At 46.9% G+C, this 24,157-nt stretch overlaps 1 protein-coding gene across 1 annotated transcript in view; it reads left to right on the top strand.

The window, feature by feature from the left end:
* FRAS1 (Fraser extracellular matrix complex subunit 1) overlaps positions 1 to 24,157 on the top strand; it is a 356,176-nt gene that overhangs the window by 122,028 nt on the left and 209,991 nt on the right. The window contains exons 3-4 of the mRNA XM_083756149.1: positions 19,160 to 19,267; positions 20,958 to 21,050. Coding sequence (XP_083612275.1) covers positions 19,160 to 19,267; positions 20,958 to 21,050 — 201 coding nt within the window. The remainder of the gene's footprint in view (positions 1 to 19,159; positions 19,268 to 20,957; positions 21,051 to 24,157) is intronic.

Raw genomic sequence — 24,157 nt, 5'->3', positions numbered from 1 at the left:
CCTGACTGTGATAACAGGACATTGTACAAGATGTGCCATTGTCCTGACCCAGCAGGCCTCTTCTTATGAAGGAAAAGTGGGATGTGTCAGACTCCGATCCCAAAACACAACACTGACTCTTCCTTGCAAGTAAGGAAGAGATCTCCCCCGCCTCAGGTTTTTCCTGTTTTTTAATGGAATGTTTTCAGCATAGAATACAATAAAGAAACCAAACCATAGAATAAAACCCAAACTAATCTAAATAAAAAGAGATCATTAGTCAGGCTAACAGCAGTACAGGCTCAATAGCAGTTACAAGGTCCAGAAGCCAAGATTCCAAGGTCCATGAGCTAGGCAAGAGGTTCATAACTGAACAGAAGCTATGAAGGTGTCCCAACAGTTGACACGTCCTTCCTGCCAAGCTTTTAAAGATAGTGACAAAAACAAACCCCTGTGTTGCAATACAGAATAATCTGCTCAAATACAGCCGCAACACGTGGCAATAAATATAGTAAATGTATTAGTGGTTAGAAAGTCATCCAAAATTTAGAAGTCATCAACTTTAAAATAATATATATCTAGATCTAGATCTATATATATCAGTCCATAACCAAGAAGTAGTCAGTGTAATGAATTTCTGGGAGGGAACACCATGTCGCAGGCAGGATGCCTTTCAATGGATAATGTCCAAAAGTATTGTGGTGAAGAATTCAGTAGCAACCAGCAAACAAGCCGAACAGGACAGTAGGCCCAGACTGAAACAACTGTTTCGAAGGTGAATCTTTTCCAGCAAATATTTTTTGATCGAATATCCATACAGATAAATGTGATACTTGTAATACAGAGCTCACTAGCACTGGTTGGAACATCCATGTGTTGTGGCTGTATTTGAGAAGCTTTTAAAGATAGGCTGAACTCATGCATGAGACCCTCTTGCCCTACAATACATGCATACATGTGCTGCATCTCAGTGGATCTACAGATCTCATCTACGAAGGTGGCACCTGGTTAAGACTGTGCGCTACCCTGTGGATCTCACTTTGCTGCCACCTTTGTCTTCTCAGCCCCTCGCTCTGGCTGATCAAAGTCCTCCCTTCTCCCCGATGAGCCTCTGTGCTCCACAGGAAGGGTGGAGGAGAGACCCAGCAGCTCTGACATCTAAAGTCACAAGAAGAAGACCTCTTTCCTCCTTCCATAAATGCCAGCCTTCCAGGAACCCATCTGCCCCCTCCTCCTTCTCCTGGTCCATCTGTGGTTGCCAAGCCATGCCAGATCCTGATGGAGCTAAGGGGCCCATGACAGGACAATATTCTTATACCCTTCCTCTTAGACAGGCTTCCTCAACTTCGGCCCTCCAGATGTTTTGAGACTACAGTTCCCATCATCCCTGACCACTGGTCCTGCTAGCTAGGGATCATGGGAGTTGTAGGCCAAAAACATCTGGAGGGCCGAGGTTGAGGAAGCCTGCTCTTAGACCTTCTTGGATCTGCACAGGGAGCTTGTTCCAGGCCGCCATCATTGAGAAGCCCCTCTGTCATAGTCAGGCCATAGCCACTGGGGGAACTGGGATGTGGACAAATTTAATATGTACAAAATATGGCTGACCCAAGCCACTTGAAACTTTATAGTTTAAAACCAGCTCCTTGAATTGTACTCCAAAGACAGCGAGGAGCCAGTACAGAGGTTGGATTGCCAGTGTAATTTACCACCCCTTGTGTTTTCTGGAACAGCGCCTTGCTTTGAGCCAAAAAGGATTGTTATATTAAACTAACTCCTTGTCCACAGGCTTCTTCGATGTTCAGTGCACCTTGATTCCTCTTAATTCTACGGAATTAAATGACATGTTCCTGCAGATTTATTTAGCGATTACCTTTTGTTTGATTTATTCATACCTCTCTATCAACATTAATTTGTCAAGGTTTCTTGTGTGTTCGGTTCCCGTTCAACATCTGTCTCTCTAGAAAGTGAAGTGCCTCACTCCATGCTAGGCAGGAATCCAAGAATGAGGTCCTTTCATTTCAGGCGAAGAATCGAGTAATTACTACAAGTCATTCTCAGTGACAGGCTATAAACCAGCCTGGCGGGCCTTAAATTTCCCCATAATCTTAGGGAGGGAAGGCAGAAGGCGGAGCTGGAAACTGCTCCAGTTTTACAAAGTGGGTGGAAGGTTAAAAAACAAACGTTCTCCACCTTTTTATTTTTTGTTGTGGTTGCATTTTAATTTTTTGCTAAGGACACTTCAAGTCCATTTACATAATAAGTAGGCTGGGAGGACTTCTAAATCAGTTAGATTGGTGGTTCTGAGTTTCGTGTTCTAGTAGGACTCCCCTATTTTATGAAAATGTAGCTAGCTGGCTGCTGTTTACATTTGCAACTGACCTTTAAATTCTTGTTTCTGGCGTCCGAGAGTGATTGTCACTTCTTCTATGCACTCTGGAGGCCACAAGTCTTGCTTCATTTCCTCTGACACGTTCTGGCATCTCTAAATCCCATCCACAGTCCTGACCCACTGTCTTTGGGATGCCAATATCCCCAGTTATTACAGGGCTGCCAGACATACGTGGCGTCTTACTGGTTTCTTTTGCCGGTGTATAGATGGCATTTGCCGGTGTATAGATTGCCAAAGAATTGATGCTTTTGAATTATGGTGCTGGAGGAGACTCTTGAGAGTCCCATGGACTGCAAGAAGATCAAACCTATCCATTCTGAAGGAAATCAGCCCTGAGTGCTCACTGAAAGGACAGATCGTGAAGCTGAGGTTCCAATACTCTGGCCACCTCATGAGAAGAGAAGACTCCCTGGAAAAGACCCTGATGTTGGGAAAGATGGAGGGCACAAGGAGAAGGGGACGACAGAGGACGAGATGGTAGGACAGTGTTCTTGAAGCTACCAGCATGAGTTCGATCAAACTGCGGGAAGCAGTGGAAGACAGGAGTGCCTGGCGGGCTCTGGTTCATGGGGTCACGAAGAGTCACGACTAAACGACAACAACAAGACTGCATTTGCCAGCTACAGCCAAGGACCTCTGGGACTTCTTGTTTTTGGGAGCGTTTGGCAGGAATCACTATACCAGCACCTGCCCTGGCAGTACCTCCTATGCCGTGTGTGAAATGTCTAAGTACAGTGGTACCTCTGGATGCGAACGGGATCCGTTCCAGAGCCCTGTTCACATCCAGAACAAAATTCAACCCGCATCTGCGCATGCACGGGTTGCGATTCGTTGCTTCCGCGCCTGTGCATGACGTCATTTTGAGCGTCTGGCCATGTCCGAGTGGCGAAACCCAGAAGTAACGTGTTCCGTTACTTCCGGGTTGCCGCGGAGCGTAACCTGAAAATGCTCAACCTGAAGCATATTTAACCCAAGGTATGACTGTAAATATCCCCTCCAAAACCCTACATACATGAGATTTGTCCAGGCAGGGATGGCCCCACCATTTTGCACTCTTGTCTCTTCCTTTGCTCTTTTAGATGTGCCAGCCATTTTGCATTACGCCACGCCCTCACAGATGCCTTTTCCGGTTACAACACATACCACAGAGCGGCCATTTTGTGCTTGGCGGCCATGACACTTTCTCAAAATCCTGAATGTGCTCAGTGGCCCCACAAGATTGGTGACCCCTAATGTAAGGATGTGTCGGGTGGCACACAGCTTTTGGTCTCTCTTGGGACCAAACTGTATGAGACACCTTTCACGCAAGTATTCGCAATTTTGCAACTGAAAAAAGTAAGTAGGCACAGTAAATAGACTGCAACCCCCTTTGTGTTTGGGGTATCGGGGGTAGTGCCATCTGCTGGTAGGGGCATTTCAGAAACATCTTCACCCATAACCTTCCCCTCATAGGGAGGCAGGTGCTGTACTGGAATCTGAAGATAACTGACAGGGAACTTCTGCCCTTTACGCCCATGTAGTTCCAATAAATATTGGGGTCTCTGCACCCACTGTTTCTTTTTTTTAAAAAAGCCATTCACAAAACAGCTAATTGCATGGACACGCTGTGTCTGTCCGGCCCTCAAACTACAAGTCCAAGAATTGACTGTAAAAATGCCGTCTGTCTGGGTTCACTTCCCCTTTGGTTGCACCACTTTTCTTCACACCACTCGCCTCCGGACTATGGAACTCGCTGCCACAAGATGAAATGATGGCCAGAAACGTGGCTGACTTTAAAAGAGGGTCAGGCAAATTCATGGTGGTGAAGTCTGTCAGTGATTTCTAGCCATGATGGCTGTGTTGTGCCTTCAGGGTTTTAGGTGAAATGTCTCTGAATCGTACAATTACAAGTGTGGAGAGTGTTCTTGCACTTAAGTTGTGATTTCTGGCTTCCCACGACATCTAGTTGGCCACTCTAAGAACAGGATGTAGAACTACGTGGGCCTTTGGCCTGATCCATTTGTTTTTTTAAGCCATTATACTCACATGTTGATGCTTTTGAATTATGGTGCTGAAGGAGACTCTTGAGAGTCCCATGGACTGCAAGAAGATCAAACCTATCCATTCTGAAGGAAATCAGCCCTGAGTGCTCACTGGAAGGACAGATCCTGAAGCTGAGGCTCCAATACTTTGGCCTCCCCATGAGAAGAGAAGACTCCCTGGAAAAGACCCTGATGTTGGGAAAGATGGAGGGCACAAGGAGAAGGGGGCGACAGAGAATGAGATGGTTGGATAGTGTTCTCGAAGCTACCAGCATGAGTTTGACCAAACTGCGGGAGACAGCAGTGCCTGGCATGCTCTGGTCCATGGTGCACGAAGAGTCGGACACAACTAAACGACTAAACAACAACAACATACTCATGTGACCTTGCGTGGCATCCATGATATCAATGCAAGTTATGGCAGACCTACATTTACTTATTTAATTTTTATTTTTTTTAAAAAAGTATTTACATTAGCTTTCAAATTATTATGGGACCACAGAAACAAGTACAGTCATACCTTGGAAGTTGAACAGAAACCGTTCCGGAAGTCCATTCAACATCCAAAACATTCGAAAACCAAATCGCGGCTTCTGATTGGCTGCAGGAAGCTCCTGAAACCAATCAGAAGCCACGGAAGTCCTGTCAGATGTTTGAGTACCAAAAGAACATTCACAAACTGGAACTATAATTTCTGGATTTGTGGTGTTTGGGATCCAAGATATGACTGCAAACAATAACAAAAATTCAGTAATATATCCAACTAAAGGCAAAGCATACAAATCTTAAGCTGTTTTAAAGAACGACAGCCAGTCTAAAATCATGACAACCATATTTCTCTAGGCTGCCTGGGGAGAGATACCTGTAGACCTGAAATGAAACTATATGAAATTTAAATACCACCATAATGAATAGAAGTGATCAGGATCTTTCTGCCCCTTAGAGACCCACAATTTCCGTATTATTTTTTTCTGCAATAAAAATAAATTCCAGAGAGTTTTATACTGTAAGGATATAGTCCAATTTTTAAAAACCATTTCCACCACTGTGCCGTAGAGATCTTGGCAGGTAACTGCATCTGTTTCAAAAACTCCTCTTGGCAGAATGTCTCCATAGTATCTGTCCATATATTGAGGGGAGAAATTCAAATATGTGCTGTAATAATCTTTAGTATCCCCTAATAAATTTCATTTTAGAATAAGGCAACCTCTGGGCATTCCCACCAGAGATAGGGGGAAAAAAGCTACTTTATTCTCACAACCCTTCCAGCAGAAAAGTTAGAAAATTTCTTACTCACTTTACAGTCGAAAGAACCTCAACACGACGTACAAAACAGAAACCTACTCATAACAATATAGTAATAATGAAATAAAAAACCATATTTAAACAGCATTCCATTGTTCAACCCACCCACAATTCATCTCCCTTAGTACAAAACCCCGGCCTATCACTTTATGAATCCAGAGTAGCTGATTAGACAAAAACTCACACAGCCTCCAGATTAAAATAAAAATCGCAAATAAAAATAAAAGGGAGCTGTTGTTGAAGGGTGGCTAACTGGAGATTGATTTGGGCGGTATAAAGTTACATTTGGTTTCTGTGTCTGACCTCTCCACCTTGCTGGCTCTCAGATTATAAAACAAAAGTGGCCTGATATTCTGATTTACCGTATTTTTTGCTCCATAAGATGCACCCGACCATAAGACGCACCTAGTTTTTAGAGGAGGAAAACAAGAAAAAAAAAAATTCTGAACGAAACAGTGGATGTATGATTTTTGTGGTTCATGCTGTGGCCACAGACATGTGATTTGATGGTGAGTTTGGGGTAGCCCAATGCAAAAATCCTGAGGATCCATGGGCTTTTACCTCCCCCCTCCCAGGCAGCCTCCTTTATCGATAGTGTCCCTTATCTCCCTCCCGATCACTTGTCAGTTAGCTGCTCAGCGGCTTTGTTTCAACACTCCCTTCCCTCTTTCTAAAAAAAAAAAAAAAAAAAAAGCACAATCTGCTTTTTGCCCCTGGGCAATTCAGCTTCAGGGACCACGCATTTGCTCCATAAGACACACAGACATTTCCCCTTACTTTTTAGGAGGAAAAAAGTATGTCTTATGGAGCAAAAAATACGGTAACCAAGTAGGATCTGGCAAATGAATGGGGGGAGAAGAATCTCCAAATGCTTATCTTTCCCTTTTGTACCCTTAGTTGAGATTTTATGTCCATGTTAAGCCCTTGATTTTACTGTGTAGTAATAACGCAACATAAAAATTGTTATTACTCATTATAGAAGAGATCAAATGTAAATGATATATAGACACATATACACACACCTCAGAGAAAAGGGGGAAAGCTTTCTAATTATTTCTCAAATGGAATATGCATAAGCATTTTGTATGAAAACACTCAGCATGCTCCTCTTTTCAAAATCCGCAGCATTAGCCATAATGGTTTCGTTCAGCCTTTGTACTAAAGCTCTGAAGCTCTGATCCATGTATGTTTGGCATAAGACCTCCACATTTTTTTAAAAGGAACATTTAGGCGTTTGGGTGATAAGCAAAGAAAAATGCTAATGAGCATTCTTTTTCTGAAAACGTCATTTGCTCCAGTGATAAAGCGAAGTCTTCACCCTTGGAAAAAGAAGTAGTTAGTAATAAGACTATCTTTGCACAGCAGGGCTGGGTATACTGCCTGCTAAAGATAAATAAATTCTGCCATTGGAATTTTGTGCCAAGAAAAAAAAATATTTGTGACCTGTATGAATGATGCAATTTGAGGATATTGGCATAGTCCCCCCCCCCCCCCGTTTTGTGCGATTCTGTGTCGCCTAGATCTTGGCGGCAACCCTGTGTCCTGGGTCTCTGACTCAGGGCCGTCTTTACCTGGGGGGTGCAAGGGTGTGGTGCACCTGGGTGCCAAATTCTGGGGGGCACCAAATGTATACCTACTGTATACCAGTCCCTACTGTATACCAGTCCCTTACTAGCAAGCTCACCAACCTTTCCAGGGGAAAGGACATCACACCAGCGCCTCCGATCCTGGCGCAAAGGGTATAAAACTCCCTCCTCCGCTCACTACCAGGCGGCCCTTAATTCTCTTCTGTTCCAGCAGTTCTGTATCTCTGTAATCCCACCTCTGCGGTTCTCAGGGTCCCTTAGGGACTTTGGTTGATCCTGCCAATTGCCTGGTATTGTCAGCTAATTGGAGTGGAAGTGCAAAAAATGGAAAGTCATATTATTAAGCTGCCAAGTCTCCTCGCTTGGCAGAGAGCAAGGGAAGGCTTCTGGTAATTGTACCAGAAGTTATAATTGCTCTGCGTTCTCTGCCTCGAGCTTTTCTCACAAAGCAAGTCCAGTATCCTTCATCTGGAGACATCCGATACTGGCTTTTCTCCGATACTCTCTGACGGAATGCCGCACTTGAAGTGAATCCAATTGTGGACTCTTGCACTGTGAAAGAGGATGAAACCGCCTCTCTCGTTCTCTCTCTCTCTCTCTGTGCGTGCCATTGAATGCTGAAGTGGATAACACAGGCTAAGTACTTTGTCAATATGTCATTCCCAACAAAACTGGCAGCTAATTTCCCCCCTTGCTTTCGTGCGCTGCATTGTCTCCATTCCCTGGAGTGAAGATGCCACTGTCACATGCCAATCATGGCCAGCGGCCAGAGCAGGCTCAGCGATGCGGAAAAAGCTGGTGCCAACCAACCGGCAGCCTGCCCTTGCAAGAGGTGCAACAGAAAGGCAGCTTTGCCCAGGAGGGATGAATTTGGTGACTGCAAATGGCCGCGGAATAGCGCAAGAATAGCTGCATTGGACCAAGCATGCATCTAGCAGCCGAGCATCCTGTCACTCCACAGCGGCCAATCAGGTGTCTCCAGAAAGCACACAAGCTGGGCACTAAGGCAACAGTTGGCAAGGGACTGTGTGCTGGCCCCGGGGGGAAGGTTACCGTTGGCGTAGTCAAAGTCCGGTCCTGGGTCACTAGCCTGGAAACAGTTCACAAGGAGCGGGGCGAAGTCCGAAGCCGGAAGCAGGGCGGGGACAGGAACACTGGAGGGTCAGGTCTGGGTCTGGGCAGGTACAGGTACTCAACAACAACGTTGCTCCCGCAACCTGGGACCGGGCTGACTGGCCTTTATCTTCTCTGAGGCCAGGGGCGGTCCCGGCCCCCAGGAGACCCGCCTCTCCTGGCCTTAAGGCGAGCACTCCTCCTGGGAGAAACCAGTTCCCTTCGCCTCTCTGCCCTGAGCCTTTGCAGTTCAGGAGAGGCCGAAGGGTTACTGGGCCCAGGGGGAGACTCACCTGTAGGCACTGAGTCCTCAACCACCTCTGGAGCCAGAGTGGACTCACCTGGTGCCTGCTCCTTAGGATTCGGCACAGGTGCAGGCACTTCAGAATCAAGGCCCTGCCCCAGTTCAGCCGGCCCTGGAGGCGGGGACTCCTGTGCAGGCTGGGATTCCTCCGGTTCAGCCTCTGAATCAGATTCCCAGGCCATCACAGACTGCCAGGAGTGTGCACTGAGGGAAGGGGGTCAGAATCTGGCTCGGGAGAGGGGGCCAGTGATTTGTGGGGACCTGTACTAGCCAAGAGGCAAGAGTCAGAGACAGGAGACACTTCAGAGTTGGAGGGTGACGCACAAGAGGGTTTGGTAGTAGAGGAGGAAGTGGCAGGTCAGGCAAGTGAAAGGGCTGGGTGCCTCCCCACTCTCTCCCGTACCACTGTCTCCCAGAACCAGGAGAGGACTGAAAAGGGAGGAGCAGAGGAAGTTTCCACATGGTGTAGTCCCTGGCTGCATGTGTGCATTACATCGAGGGAAGGTAGCTAAGCTGGTGGAGAGGGAATGGTCTCCAGTTGCTTCAGCTGCTCCATAGAGCTGCCTGGATTCTGGATTGTCATGCATAGGTGTCAGGGATTGTCTCCACCCCCATCATTCAGCCCAGACACTGAGGTCCAGCACCGAGGGCCTTTTGGCGGTAACCTCACTGCGAGAAGCGAGGTTACAGGGAATCAGGCAGAGGGCCTTCTCGGTAGTGGCACCCACCCTGTGGAACACCCTTCCACCAGATGTCAAAGAAGTAAACAACTGTCTGACTTTTAGAAGGCATCTGAAGGCAGCCCTGTTTAGGGAAGTTTTAATGTTTGAAGTTTTATTCTGTTTTTAGTGTTCTGTTGGGAGCTGCCTGGAGTGGCTGGGGAAACCCAGCCAGATGGGCGGGGTATAAATAATAAAAATAAGAGGAGGAGGAATGGTGGAGGTCTCTCCTGCCCTTCTTCTGTAGCTGCCAGAGAGGAGGAAGGCAGTCTCGAATTACAGCAGGGCTTGGAGGAAGATAGCAGCTCAGAGACAGGCAAACAGCCGAGTTATGCTGTGTTAGGAGAAGGAGGAGGGGAGACAGACCGGCTAGCTGACATGTCATTGGATAGCATACCTGACGCCCCTTCTCCCCAAATGGGGCGTTTGTTAAGGGTGCTAGAACAAAGAGCAAAGAGACAATTGTCCATGGACAGATGCCGTAGAAGCAGGTGCTGTTGCTAGAGAGGGAGAGGGACGGAGCTCAGTGAGAGCAACTCCATTATGGAGGAACGACCGCAATTCTTTTCTTGCAATGACTGAATAAATACCGTATTTTTCGCCCCATAGGACGCACCTAGGTTTTTTTGGAGGGGGAATATAGGGGAAAAAATATTTTCCACCCAGGCACGGGGGCTGGCGCGGGGGAAGCCTGAGCTTCCCCCAACCCCAGCCCCCAGAACAGGCTGCCGCCCCAAGCCTTGCGCGCCCGGTGGGACCTCCTGCAGGGCGCGAGAGGCTTGCCGACATCTGCCCGAAGCAGGGGGCGGGCTCCGCAGCTCGCCCCCTGCTTCAGGCTGCAGGCTGCCGCCCAAGCCTTGCTCGCCCGGCGGGACCTCCCGCCAGGCACGCAAGGCTTGCGGATAGCTTCCTGAAGCCTGGAGAGCAAGAGGGTCGGTGCGCACCGACGCCTCTCGCTCTCAAGGCTTCAGCGAAAGCCTGCATTCGCCCCATTCGCTTCATTTTTGGAGGGGGAAAAGTGCGTCCTATAGGGCGAAAAATACGGTAATAAGTAAGAGCTTTCTTGTTCCCTCCCTGCCACTTGGTGCCATTGTGGGGGGTGGGAAGAGGATTCCTCAAGTCTGACAAGAGTTGTATCACTTCAGCAGTTTTAGCCCTAGGGCTTTTTGTGCCATTTGGCCTATCCATTTGCCATGGAACAGCTGGTGCTTATATTATTGTTGGCAGGTGATTGCATCATAATGATTGCAACATTATTTATTTATTTATATAATTTCATAGAAAAAGAGTGTTGGAAGGGAAGATGAGAATCAACCCTCTGCATTGCAGGAAACTTTCACTCAGCATGGGGCTAGAACGCATGACCATGAGATTAAGAACCTCCTGCTCCGCCAACTGTGCTACCATGTTGCTTAACTGCAGTTGTCTCTAGGCAGTGTGCAGGAGGCCTGACACAACGTTAATTGATCATGTTTCCATTGAGTGTTCCGTTTTATGGTGCGGAATAGATCTCATAATTATTTTCATGACCATGATTTTTATGGTGCATGGGTGACCCAATACAATATTCACTGATATTGTATGTATTGCAGGATCGATCCCCGTATGGAACAGCTGCATATTCCTGCATTGCAATGGGTTGGACTAGATCAGGCATGTCCAACTCCCAAGAGACTGTGATCTACTCCCACTATAAAAAAAACTTGCAGTGATCTACCCATTGGATTGACCAAAACTTGTTGAGCTTTTTGGGGGGAGCCAAAGTTGAGGGGTTTTTTTGGGGTGCAATCATACAAATGACCAGGGATGCCCCGTGATTGACTGGTGGATCATGATCAAACTCTTGGACATGCCTGGACTAGATGATCTTCTGGGTCCCATCCAACTCTACAATTCCTAACCCTTCCCCACGCATCGCAGTGACCACTCTCACTATGAAAGAGGTCACTGATGTGAAGGAACCAGAGCTAAGAGTGGTTTGTCCAATGGGCCTGATTTGTTTGCCATGAAATATTGCACATATATAAGCATCACAGTGCTGCTCCGTCTCTGGGCGGCTTGCATAAAAGATTCAAACGCTACTTCAATATAGTAAAAGCAGAAATGGCGGTGTAACATTTGGCACAAAATGACCTGCTCTGGAGAGAGAAAAAAGGTAGCTGACCTCTTGTTAGGAATGGTTCGTGTGTTCCTGGATTATGCTGAACCACAAGAGTGGAAAATTTCTGTGTGGATGTGCTGATTCTCTGTTTCTGGCACCTGCTTTAGCTATTCTTCCTTGATCTGCTTCCAAACGGCTAAAAAGCCAAACGTTTTAGTTGGCTGAACTCAATAATGTATGGCAAAGGGAGACTTTTGTCAAATGCCGGAGGGTAAAGAACGTTGCTTCTAGATGCAACATGGAGTACATGGAGGCATTTGTGTGCCGGTTGATGGCATGTGCAGGACGAAGAGTACATCGACTTGGGGGGGGGGGCGTGCGATTTTGTGAGTGCTTGTATTGGTAGACTCTGAATTCTGCATATGACAACAGCCTGAACATCTTTGTTGTTGAAGCAATGAAAATCTACAAAGTGCTATATGAAGATTAAAATCAAGACACGGTCACCTACGAACATGTTCACCATAAGCATGATTGTCTATGTACCGGAAACTGGAAATCTGTAAAAGCCACAAGGGATATCTGCTATGGAGGAAGAACATAGGAAGCTACCAGTCAGGAGTCCAGGTTCCCAGCTTGATAACACAGTAAGCGAAGATAATTAAAAAGGAGGATTTATTGCAAAAACAAACAGATAGCTCCAGATGGCTCTAACGCAGCCGCCAGCATTATCACTCAAGATGACCCTTCTGAAGATTTCTTCCGGTTCTTGCAAAATATTGAACTGTTGCCCCTTACATCTCTTGTTTTGCTTCCTATCTAGCAGCCCTCCCGTTTGCTGGCTCTTTGGACTTATTGGATAAGCTGCAGCCTCTTCCTGTTCTGACAGACTGTCTATGTGTCTGTTTGTGCCTGTTTGAGCTTCCTGAGAGCTTTGGCTGTGTTCCAGCCCGCTCTCAGTTGTTCCCTTGGCAACCGGCATTCCAATGTCAAGGAGTCACTACTGACTGCTGAGTTATTTGCTCAGCCTGCGTCAAATCTAAGACTCTCTGTTCTGCAGCAGGCTGTAAAGTTCCGCTAGGAGCTGGCTCATTCCTAACACGACCATTGCATCTTTCTAGCTTAGTGGTGTTTGCATTGACTGGCAGTAGATCTCCAGGGTTCAGATGATGGTCTCTCCCAGTGTTCATAATACAAATTCATGGAGGAAGGGGCTGTTGGTGACTGCCAGCTATGTTCTGCCTCCACTGTCGTATGTTCATATGTTCTTATTTGGAAATGCCAAAGATTAAACTGTGAACCCTTGGCATCTTCAAGGCAGATGCTGTTCTGCTGAGCTATGGCCCTGGTCCCCATTGATGGTGATAATCAGAAGCAGTCCTCCCAAGTAAACGCACAAGATGATTTGCGACGATGACTTCCACCGCTTTCCCTTTATGATGGTGGTGACCCAAAATGGACAGACACAGGGGTCACACCTGCCTTGTGCAAATCATTCATCTGTACCCACAGATGCTGACCAACAAATCAGGAATGAACAACCCCCCCATTTGCGTCAACTATTGACCAGTGCCTCTCCCCCCACCTCCACTATGCCGTGAAAGAGATACCATCAAACAGATGCCCAGCGTTCATATTCCAGCATATCCCAGGAGCTGGCCTCTAGTTATATTTTAGGCACTGCATGAATGCTTTCATACAGCCCCATGAAACATAGGATAAATTGGAAGAGAAAGCAGCTGTTGCATGCATCAGATGTCTACCTTGGTTAGTCATGTGGAGGCCACCAGAATAATCTAGGGCAATCCCTGCTCTACTAAGGTATCTAGCTTTGCAGTTGGGACTGGGAGTTAGTAACCATCTAGCTTGAGGATCATTGCAACAGATACATCCAACATAGGGACACCTTGACTATCAGTGGTGGCTCATCAGCAACTTTCCAGATGTTGTTAGACACCCGTCAGCTTCAGCCAACATGGCAGATGGTTGGAGTCAATGGGAGTTAGAGCTGAGTGATATCTGGTTTTCAACATTGCAATATATCACCAGCTAAAAATCACAAATATCACGATGTTTGAAATAAGGATGGAGCTATGTAGAAGCATTGGCTGGTTTCACGGTTTTCTCTGTATCATGATTTTTACCAGCGCTTGCTCATGTGATTCGTTGCCCCCTGCAAAAGACAGGGGGGAGAGTTAACAGGGGCTGCAGGAATCAAGAGAAGCATTGGCTGGCTTCATGGTTTTCCCCATATTGTGATTTTTGCATAGCACATGCACACACATCATGATTTGCAATTTATCGCCAGGGCAAAAAATCAGTTTCTCAACATGGACTTCAAACTGGTTTTGGACAATATGTTGAAATATCGCCCAGCCCTAATAGGAGTTGCTTTCTGTATTTATTTGAGAGTTACTGCATCAAACCTAGTGGGGCTTATTCTTGAGTAGGATTGGGAATTCGAAGCTGAGGTACCCACGGTGAAAACTGAAGCAAGCCATTCTTTGTTTCCAATGAGTTACTCTAGAAAACTCTGCCTGTCACCAGCTTTGACTTCACCCACTTCCACCATGCGGTCCCTAATAGATTACGCCTCATGGTATGTGGCCCTAAGCAGAAAGAAGGTTCTCTACCCCTGACTTAAGGATGAACTATTTTGTGTTAAGTAATCCTGTTACTTACTTAGGGGTCCACCTAGTCTAGCGTGGTCTGCAAGTATCCTAGCATTGTCTCCAGACACAAGACACTCCAGTTTTTCTGGTCTTTGAAGTAAAGATGCATATGGACAGAGATATTTGCTAACACTATCACCATGCTAACCTACAGCCTCTTCCCCTGACTCTCACGGATTCTGTGTCAGACCCTGACAGAAAATGGGACAGCATCAGGATTTGCAACAGGGCTTAATGCAAGCAAGTTGGCTCTAGAGACCATTACACATTCCTGAGCCAATGGGAGGGCGAATGGCTAAGCAAGTCATACGCTTGACTTTGCTGACGTTGCTATGGCAACCCAGTGCCAGTGGTACCCTTACCCTGTGATGTTAACATATATGAGAGAGTGCTGGAGGGGAAATAGTTAAATAGGTTGCACAGACAGGACCCAGGGGGTGGAGTCAGTGGGTCTCTAAAACCAGTTCTGGGAGGAGTTCTGGGGGAGTTCGTTGGGAGTTGTTTGGATTTCGTGGGTTGGCTGGTTGGGAAAGGCAGTTGGTAATAGAGAGACAGTTAGGGCAGTGGGTTCTTGAGTGTGGGGGAGGTAGAAGAGATAGAGAGAGGAAAATAAGGCTAAGAAAGTAAAGAGCAACAACGTTTGGAATGCTGTAATTTTTTTGTTTGTGTCTGAAATAAAATACACTCTTATTTATTAATTGAGAAGCTGACCGAGACTGAAGTAATTTTACCAGGGAGGACCTGGTTGGTGGCAGCGGATTAGTGGTGTACGGGTCAATAGTCCGTGAGACGACTGGGGGCTCCGTATGAACGCCACATACCCCAGAACATTCAGATACGGTGTGTGCGCTAACTCAAGACATGGACCATGTATTGAGATAGTGCGCACACAACCCTGACCTGCCCCATCTTGATAAGCTTTCGCGAACACTGGTGTTGGGAGGACACCTCTGAAGTTCTGCCCCACCACTGCTACTGGTGCCCTAACAGAACCTGGGTGCTGGAGGCCCAAGATTGCCATCCTCTAAAAAAAGCTGTCACCTTCCTTACAGACAGTGCAATCGCCCTCTGCACCCGGCTGCAGGAGTCTTTGTAACAACTTCTGAAATCTCCTTGCGCCTTTCTTCAGCTCCCTGGTTGCTTGTGTTGACATCCTGCCCACCCCTTTACTGCTGGGATGAGCAAGGAAAGGAACGCAATGAACAGCCAGGTAAGGTCATCAATCCTGGCGCAAAACCAGAGCATCATTCTTCCAAAGGGGGCAGGTATGTGTGCTCCAGGTATCTTTGGAAAAAGCCTTGTGTCTGACACGGAACAGCTTTATCCCACCACCACCACCCCTCCTTTTTTTTTTTTTTAAGGCACAGGAATGGATTAAATACAGCGTGAGAGTTAGGCAGAGGTTGACACCCATATAACTTGGCCTCAATTGATTCTGCAGCTGTATAGTAAATCAGCCCCAGGAAGACAGTTTCCTCAGGGTACCCCTGTTACTGTTCCTGCCGCTGCACGTTGGGTCAGTTATGTTATCAGAGCAAAAATGACGGCTCCTCTCCCGTATCATTTATTTCCTGAGCTCCAGGACTGTAAATTTGCACCGATCTGTGGCAGTACTTAGCTTTAATATTCTCATCAGCTTTATTAGAGAGGACTCGATTTCATGTACTGTTTCACTGAGAAGGAATGAAGTCTCCGATCTTATAGCTGCATATCAGTGTGACTAAAAGGGTGACGTTTAACACAGGGAAACATCTCCCTCTGGAAGTGAGGTTTTAAATCTCAGAGTCCTGGGTTTGAGCGCCACGTTGGGCAAAAGATTCTTGCATTGCAGGGGGTTGGACTAGATGACCCCCACGGTCCCTTCCAACACTACAATGCTACGCTATGAAGTGGACACTGCATTGGAGGAAACGGATGTGTCAGTAGCAACGAAGTCTGAGCTCTGAGCTTGATATATTCGCCTTCCATGGAAGCTAACTACATGCAAATCCATATAACTGATTCCCAGGTTGCTTCTAAACGACCTGTTTACTGAGCATTCATTCTGATTTGTTTTCTGGGGCGTTAGACAATTTTGCATCAAGCAAATGTTATCTGACGTGTTTTTACAGGGTGGTGGGATAAAGCAGGGTTGTTGTGCCAGAGCTCCCAAATTAACTTCTGTTGCATATTGTGAATTTGCTGGCTTGTGACTGAATAGCCACTTCCAACCTGGGGAGATGGGGTTGCGGGCTTCACGCCCACCCCCACGTGCACGGGGGCTGAGCACAGGCCCCCTGAGATCTAGGGAATCCTCGGCCGCGTCATCTCCCCAGGCAGCCAATCAGCTGACTGGGGAGGCGTGGCCTGACATATTTAGGGCTGGCGCGGCCGAGGCTCGTCCTCTTTCACCGCTTCACCTACTTGGTTTCCCATCCCCCTCCCTTTAGGCAGGCTTCTTGGACATTGCTATAGACTTCGGTTGGTTGCCGTCAAGGGGCCTGGTAGGAATTTTTTCCAGTTGGCAAAATGGCTCCAGCCATTTGGTTTTTCGCCTACCTTGTAGCAACTCGTCACAACTTCCTGGTATTGGCAGTTAGGCATTGGTAAGGGTAGGGTTAAATAGATGATGGGGGAGGGAGCGCCATTGCCTCCCCCCACAGTCTAGGGTAGCCAGGTAAAGGGCTCCGGGGGTCGTGGCCCTGTCCGAAGCCTATGGAGGTGTGGGCCTAAGGCACGCCCCCGAACGGTGACCCCGGGGGAACTCCTAGTTGATGTGCCTCAGCAGGAGACTCCCCCTCTTGGTGGTTAACCCTTTCTGGTCTTCATGCAATCGGGCTTAAGCCGGATAGTCGATAGGACCAATACCTAAGCCAGTACCGCTCATTCCTGTAATCAATAAAGTAGTGGTCTATTTCGCCCATTAACCTTATTCATGGTGTCCTGTGTCTTTATTTCTGCTGCAGAGGGCGGAAACTCGCCACGCAACCCACCTGAAAATAGCAAATGTGTGCAAGTGCCCCCAGTGTCCCTTTTTTTATTTATTTAAATGCAGCTTTGAAAGAGGGTTGCTTATTTTTTATTAATTTTTTATTTTAAAAAAATAACAATTATAATTTGGATGATAATTTGGACTTTTTATTTTAGTTTTTTATTTTAATTGGATTATGATTCGATACGGTATGTTAATCGGACGTTTTTTATTGGAAAGTTAATAAAAAATATTTAACCAAAAAAATGAAAGAGGGTTGCTTAGAGCAGAGAAATGACGTGTATGTGGGTGGATTTCCCTTCTTGAAACTGCTTTTCATTTTTCAAAAGCACATTGGGGCTGAGTTTGCATGAAACTTCTAGTTAGCTCAAGTAGAACATGGAAAGGTGACACAGAAATGTCAGAACATACCATTGGTTCACACTCGGATCACTCAATGTGTTGGTTGGTGGTTGGATACCTGCAGTCTAACGTTAGAGCTCAGACTGGGGGTCCTTGTTTGCAGACATGATCTGAACTGTCTGGGTGTATAGGACTTTAGTTTGACCAGATGCTGTAAAATGCCCATCCCCTTTTTAATTGGGCTTAAGACAAAGCCACTTCCGACATCAGGAGGAGGTGGTGTTGCTGCGGGCTCAAAACCCCAACACTCGCGCGAAGGCTGGCTTTCAGGGGAATCCTCAGGCCGCATCATCCCCAGAGCCAGCCAATCGGCTGGCTCCGGGGGCGTGGCCTGGGTCATTTAAGGCCGGCGTGGCCCCGGGATCTCCCCTTTTCGACCATGCAGCTGATTTCCACTTGGCGAATTGGCACCAGCCATTTGGTTTCTTGCCTACCTCGTAGCAAATCATCACAACGTCTTTGGTTTTGGCGTTTAGGCATTGGTAGGGGTATTATTATGTAGATGTGTTGGGGGGGGAGGAGCGCCATCATCTCCCCCAGATATTGAAGGGTAGTCCAGTAAAGGATTCCGGGGGGCGTTGCCTCGTCCGAAACCTATGGAGGCCGGGGACTAAAGCGCCCCCCCGAGCGGTGACCCCGGGGGAATTCCTAGTTGATGTGCATCGCAGGGCTCCCCCTGCTGGTGTTAACCCTTTCCGGTTTTCATGCTAACAGGCTGAAGCCGGATGCTCTGATAGGACCAATGCCCAAGCCAATACCGCTCTTACCTGTAACCAATCAAGTTGTGGCCAATTTTTGCCCATTAACCTAAACTAATGGTGTCCTGTGTCTTTATTCCAACTGGGGGGAAGCGGGAATCGCCACGCAACACCCTGTCCCGAAATTTCGAGAGGGTAGTTGGAAGTGCACACACAAAAATGGAGTCACTTTTCGGGTATATCGAGTGCAAAGAGAAAAGGGGGGGGGGATGCTGTTTTTTCCCCTCGGCTCCTTAATTTTCCCAAGCCGCTCCTACAAAAAATCATTTTACCAAAGACTACATTTCCTTGCTCCACCAGCTCAGGAACTTTCCCCTCTTCTTACATACATTCCCTGCCTCCTCTCCAACCAGAGGACTCCGGATCTTTTCCGCCTCTCCCCACACATAGAAGCTGTTTGACACCCCAGGTAATTTTCCTAGCACATTAATTTTAATATGAATGGAGCGTCAAAAGCTCCTTTGGAGGCTGTTAAATTCCCAGCCCGAGTCTGTTTATAGAAGCCGTCGCTGGATGGAAGAGAAGCTCTAATCAGATTGTAGCTACTGGGTCTTAGGTGGATCAATTATTTTGCAGCTGGAATTGATTGCTTTTCATCGCAGGCCCAAGCCTTTTGATTACATGTTTTGGAAGTACGGAATGAATAGCTTTGGACTTGTTACAGCCATGGGTACTAATCGGCGTGTAGCAGATAGACTTGGCTTGCCAAGTTTGCCTCTGCAATGTTTAAGGGCCCTTTCCCTTTTTAATTCGTTTGAACTCTTTGCTGCCCCGTAATTGCGTGCAGTCTTCATGCTTTTTAATGCAATTTTAATTCCGAGCTTATGACTTGTTTGCAGAACAACACCGCTTGGAAGCCAGACTCCTGCCGGGAGTGCAGTTGCCATGGCGACATTGTCCTGTGCAAAGCCGTCGTTTGCAAAAACCCTCGCTGCAACTTCGGGAAGGTAAGGCGGCGGAATGACGTCCGTGTGGAGAAATGGAGTGGTCGTGGCAAGTTCACTTTCTGGCATCTCCTTATAGGACTGGGAAGGATTTCTGCCTGTAACCCTGGAGTGCTGCCGCCGCCAATAATAATAATAATAATAATAATAATAATAATAATAATAATAATAATAATAATTATTATTATTATTTATCATTTATACCCCGCCCATCTGGCTGAGTTTCCCCAGCCACTCTGGGTGGCTTCCAATCAAGTGTTAAAAACAATGCAGCATTAAATATCAAAAACTTCCCTAAACAGGGCAGCCTTCAGATGTCTTTTAAAAAGAAGATAGCTGCTTATTTCCTTCACATCTGATGGGAGGGCGCCACAGGGCAGGTGCCACCACCGAGAAGGCCCTCTGTCTGGTTCCTTGTAACCTCACTTCTCGCAATGAGGGAACTGCCAGAAGGCCCTCGGTGCTGGATCTCAGTGTCTGGGCTGAACGATGGGGGTGGAGACGCTCCTTCAGGTATACAGGACCGAGGCCATTTAGGGCTTTAAAGGTCAGCACCAACGCTTTGAATTGTGCTTGGAAACGTACAATTCAGTGCCAATCAGTGCAGACAGCACTGAACTCTATGGACCAGTGGTTTAACTCCATCTAAGACATATTCCCATTGTCTCTTCTTTGTTTGAAAGTGTGGCTCAGTCAGTAGAGCATGAGACTCTTAATCTCAGGGTTGTGGGTTTGAGCCCCACATTGGGCAAAAGATTCCTGCATTGCAAGGAATTGGACTAGATGATTCTTGTGGTCCCTTCCAACTCTACGATTCTATGCTTTTTAGTTTATTACAGGGGTTATCAATGTGGCAGGTGCCCAGTGGTACCTCCTATGGCACCCACATCATCATCATCATCATCAACAACAACAACTTATTATTTATACCCTGCCCATCTGGGCAGCTCCCAACAGAATATTAAAAACACAATAAAAGATCAAACATCAAAAACTTCCCTAAACAGGGTTGCCTTCAGATGTCATCTAACAGTCAGATAGTTGTTTATTTCCTTGACATCTGGTGGGAGGGTGCCACTACCGAGAAGGCCCTCTGCCTGATTCCCTGTAACTTCATTTCTCACAGTGAGGGAAGTTCCAGAAGGCCTTTGGAGCTGGACCTCAGTGTCTGGGCTGAATGATGAAGGTGGAGACGCTCCTTCAGGTATACCGGAATGAGGCCGTTTAGGGCTTTAAAGTTCAGCGCCAACACATTGAATTGTGCTCGGAAATGTACTGGGAGCCAGTGTAAGTCTTTCAGGACCTGTGTTATATGGTCTCTACAGTGCACAAGAGACTTACTCCCTGCTCAGTTTCTATTTGCATTCTTTTGTTAGATTAACCACAGCTCCCCACAAAATAATAATAATAATAATAATAATAATAATAATAATAATACCCTTATGGATGCTAGGATTAGAAACACTCGATTGGGAGCCGCCCAGAGTGGCTGGGGAAACTCAGCCACATGGGCGGGGTATAAATATAAAACTATTATTATTATTATTATTATTATTATTATTATTATTATTACACCTTTCCATTCTGGACAGAGGAGGCCTATATTGTTGAGACTGTGTGTTGGAATACCAGGAATGGGCTTTTCTAGACAGATGGATTTGTGACACCCACTGAATGGCTTTTTCTCGTTCAGGGGGAAGTGCTACAAACACCTGCCAACGCTTGCTGCCCTGAGTGTGTTTCGCAAACGGAGGGATTTTGTGAGCATGAAGGACGGGTCCACGAGGTGAGCATTTCTTTTGTATCCCTTTCAACTTGCAGTTGGCTTTTCTTCTTGGAAATCACTCTTGTCTCGTTCCCTCCTGGGACCTTGCCTTGCAGCTGCAGAGAGACATTCAGAGAACTTCATGTTGGAAACACAATCTGAGTGAGATCTAGCTGCTTGTCTGGTATGCCGGGCTGAGAGAAGTCCGGTCGCTTGATGGCCGGGCTTTCTTAATATCCACAATGCGTTGCATTGATCCGCTCGGCCAATTCTTTGGCTGCCTTAGATTTTTCTCCAGTTCTTCCATTCGGGGAACTAGGTCAGAGCCGTCTTAGGCGGCTTCACACATGGCCTAACCAAAGTTATTGCTGCAAATTAACTTTTGGGCAGATACCCAAAGATGAGAAGAGGAATGGGGAAAAAAAAATAAGAATTTGCGCACTCTCGGTGCCAACTGGGTCATTTTCACAAGCTTGGCATTTTCGCTGCGAGAATATGAGTATGTTCGTTTTCAGGAGCTCGCTTATTGCATAAGTATAGGGGAAGAACCATTAATCATCTCATTCGTTTGCTGATTGTAGTTCTCCCATTTGTTGAAAATTTGGGGCTCGCAAGGAGTAGCGTAGGACTGCCAGCAGACATCTCTTCAGAAAGCAGCCATTTCTCCAAATAGTAGGCCTGTCAACGAGTCTTCACCATGCTAGCAGAAAATAGAACCCCATAGCTGTCAACCGTCCCTAATTTGGCGGGAAACTCCCTTATCCCAGCACCGTGTTCCGCTGCTGTCCCTTATTGATGATGTCCCTTAAATTTCCCAGGTTTCAAAGGAAGCAGCTCCTCTCCCTCCCTCCCTCCCTCCCTGCCGGCCAGGGAGGAGGGAGGTTCCAATTGTGTTGCTTGGCTGTGTTGCTCACCCAATAAGGAGTCTAAGAACGACTGGGGGGTGGAGCTTGCATGCCTTGTGCCGATCAAATCGGCCGCGTTGCCTGGGGACTCGCCTTTGCTCAGCGCTTACCAGCGGAGAGGTGACGGTGGTTTTCCTTGCTGCATCCCCTTTGCCGGGTTGCTGTGCTGTGGGAACCACCGCTTGAGGCTTCGTTTGGCTGCTGGCTGGGCTTTCTGCCTTTGGCTCGGAGGGGCTCAGAAGTTGAACATACGTGTGCTTGGAAAATCCCTTATTTTGGCTGCTGATCCCTTATTTTCGAGGCTGCTGGTCCCTTATTTTCAAATCTGTAAGTTGACAACTATGGTGTCTCATGTGCAGAGGCAGCGTATCTCCAAGTTTTATTTGCTAGGGATAAACAGGGACCAGCCACCACTCTAGATTAGACTATTATTAGAGTGTTGTTCTTCTAGTATTTCCTGTCTTTCCATTAGAAAAAAAAGAATCAACAGGGTGGACTTTTCACAGAGAATAGATGCCACACAGCAATGGGGAACATGTCTCCTTCCAGTGCATTGTTGGGAATCAAGCCCCCACCAGAATGTTCAGTGGTCTGGGAAGATGGGAGTTTTGGACCCCCAGGTGTTGTTAGATCACAGCTTCCCCATCTGCGGTCCAACAGGGCAGGTGGCTGTGAAAGCTAAATGAATCTGGCTGCCAGCCATTGCCCAGAATACTGGGCATGGATGGACCTCTCGTGTGGCTCAGAAAGCACAGTTTTTATGGGCTGAATCCCACAAAGGCTGCAGTTGAGATGGCTCAGTCAGTTGAGCATGAGACTCTCAATTTCAAGAGTCTGAAGCCCCCCATAGGGCAAACGATTCCTGCGTTGCAGAGGGTTGGTCTACATCATTGTGCGGGCAGAACGACTTCTGTAAACAAAATATTCCTATCCCTCAGCAGCCGCCCTGCACCCACCAGTCTGTTCTGGAGCACATCAGTTTTTGGGGAGTGTGATGGAGGGCACATCGGGGGGAAGGAGAGGAATGGAATTCCCATTGCATGAGCGGAAGCTGTTCTGCTCAGACAGTGATTTCACCAGCTACAGCTCTACGCTTTTGGTCTCTGCCCACTTTGCTGCTTGTATAACTTTTCCTCTGCTTGCTTCGCCAACAGAGAAAGTTGAGATCTAAAGGGTCTCGCAGGGGCCTTCTTTGCCAGCTGGCTAAATGGGGACATAAAATGGAGAAACATGGCAGAATATAAAGATTTAAATGTCCTCCTTAGTTTTAAAGCAAGGCAATAATGGTTCCAGTTATAATGTATGTCCGAGAGTATTATTGCAGCAAATGCAAACATTAAAATATATGAGCCTGGCTTTATTTTCAACCCAGGGCTAGGAGGAAGGGCGATGATGTTATGAGTTCTGGTCGAGCCTGCCATGCAGATCTGGCCTTACTTTTGGTAGGGAGTTTAGTGACTTCTGGCTTAGTGGTTAGGAAAATGTTCCTTATCAGAACCAGTGGCCAAGGAATAGCAGAAACATCTGAGAATCAGGGTATTTCTAAATTTGCATCTACAGTGGTACTTTGGGTTAAGTACTTAATTTGTTCCGGAAGTCCGTTCTTAACCTGAAACTGTTCTTAACCTGAAGCACCACTTTAGCGAATGGGGCCTCCTGCTGCTGCCGCGCCGCTGGAACACGATTTCTGTTCTCATCCTGAAGCAAAGTTCTTAACCTGAAGCACTATTTCTGGGTTAGCGGAGTCTGTAACCTGAAGCGTATGTAACCTGAGGTACCACTGTATATATTTAATATATTAGAACATGTACACTTTATGCAAAGCAGTGTCCTCTTCTGTGGTAGAGTCACAGTGACTATCAGTCCCAGGGGTTTGAAACCCATCTGAGCAGGGTGGGAGGTAGATGATATATCCCCCCCCCCCGCCAACTAAGGATGATGTAAGACAGACTGGGAAACAGACTGAGAGCGAGTGAGGTAGGAGCTGCACGCTCAGAATTGCCCCTATCTGGAAATCTGAGGTGGGGCACTGGGGTTTCCTGCTTGTACGAGCCAAGCCCCTCCATTGCAAATATTACAGAGACACCTTTAATCTCCAGCAATCTCTTTTTTCCAAAAAAAGGAAACCTAAGTCTGGGTACCTGAGGTTTTAATACTGCCTGGGGAAGTGGGACACACTTAAAAATACAGTGGGTTAAGAACTTAATTCGTTCTGGAGGTCTG

This window comes from Podarcis gaigeae (genome assembly GCF_964106915.1).
Source record: "Podarcis gaigeae genome assembly, chromosome: 9".
Lineage (NCBI taxonomy): Eukaryota > Metazoa > Chordata > Lepidosauria > Squamata > Lacertidae > Podarcis > Podarcis gaigeae.
The sequence above is the reverse complement of the archived record's forward strand: the minus strand, read 5'-3'. Positions and strand labels throughout refer to the sequence as shown.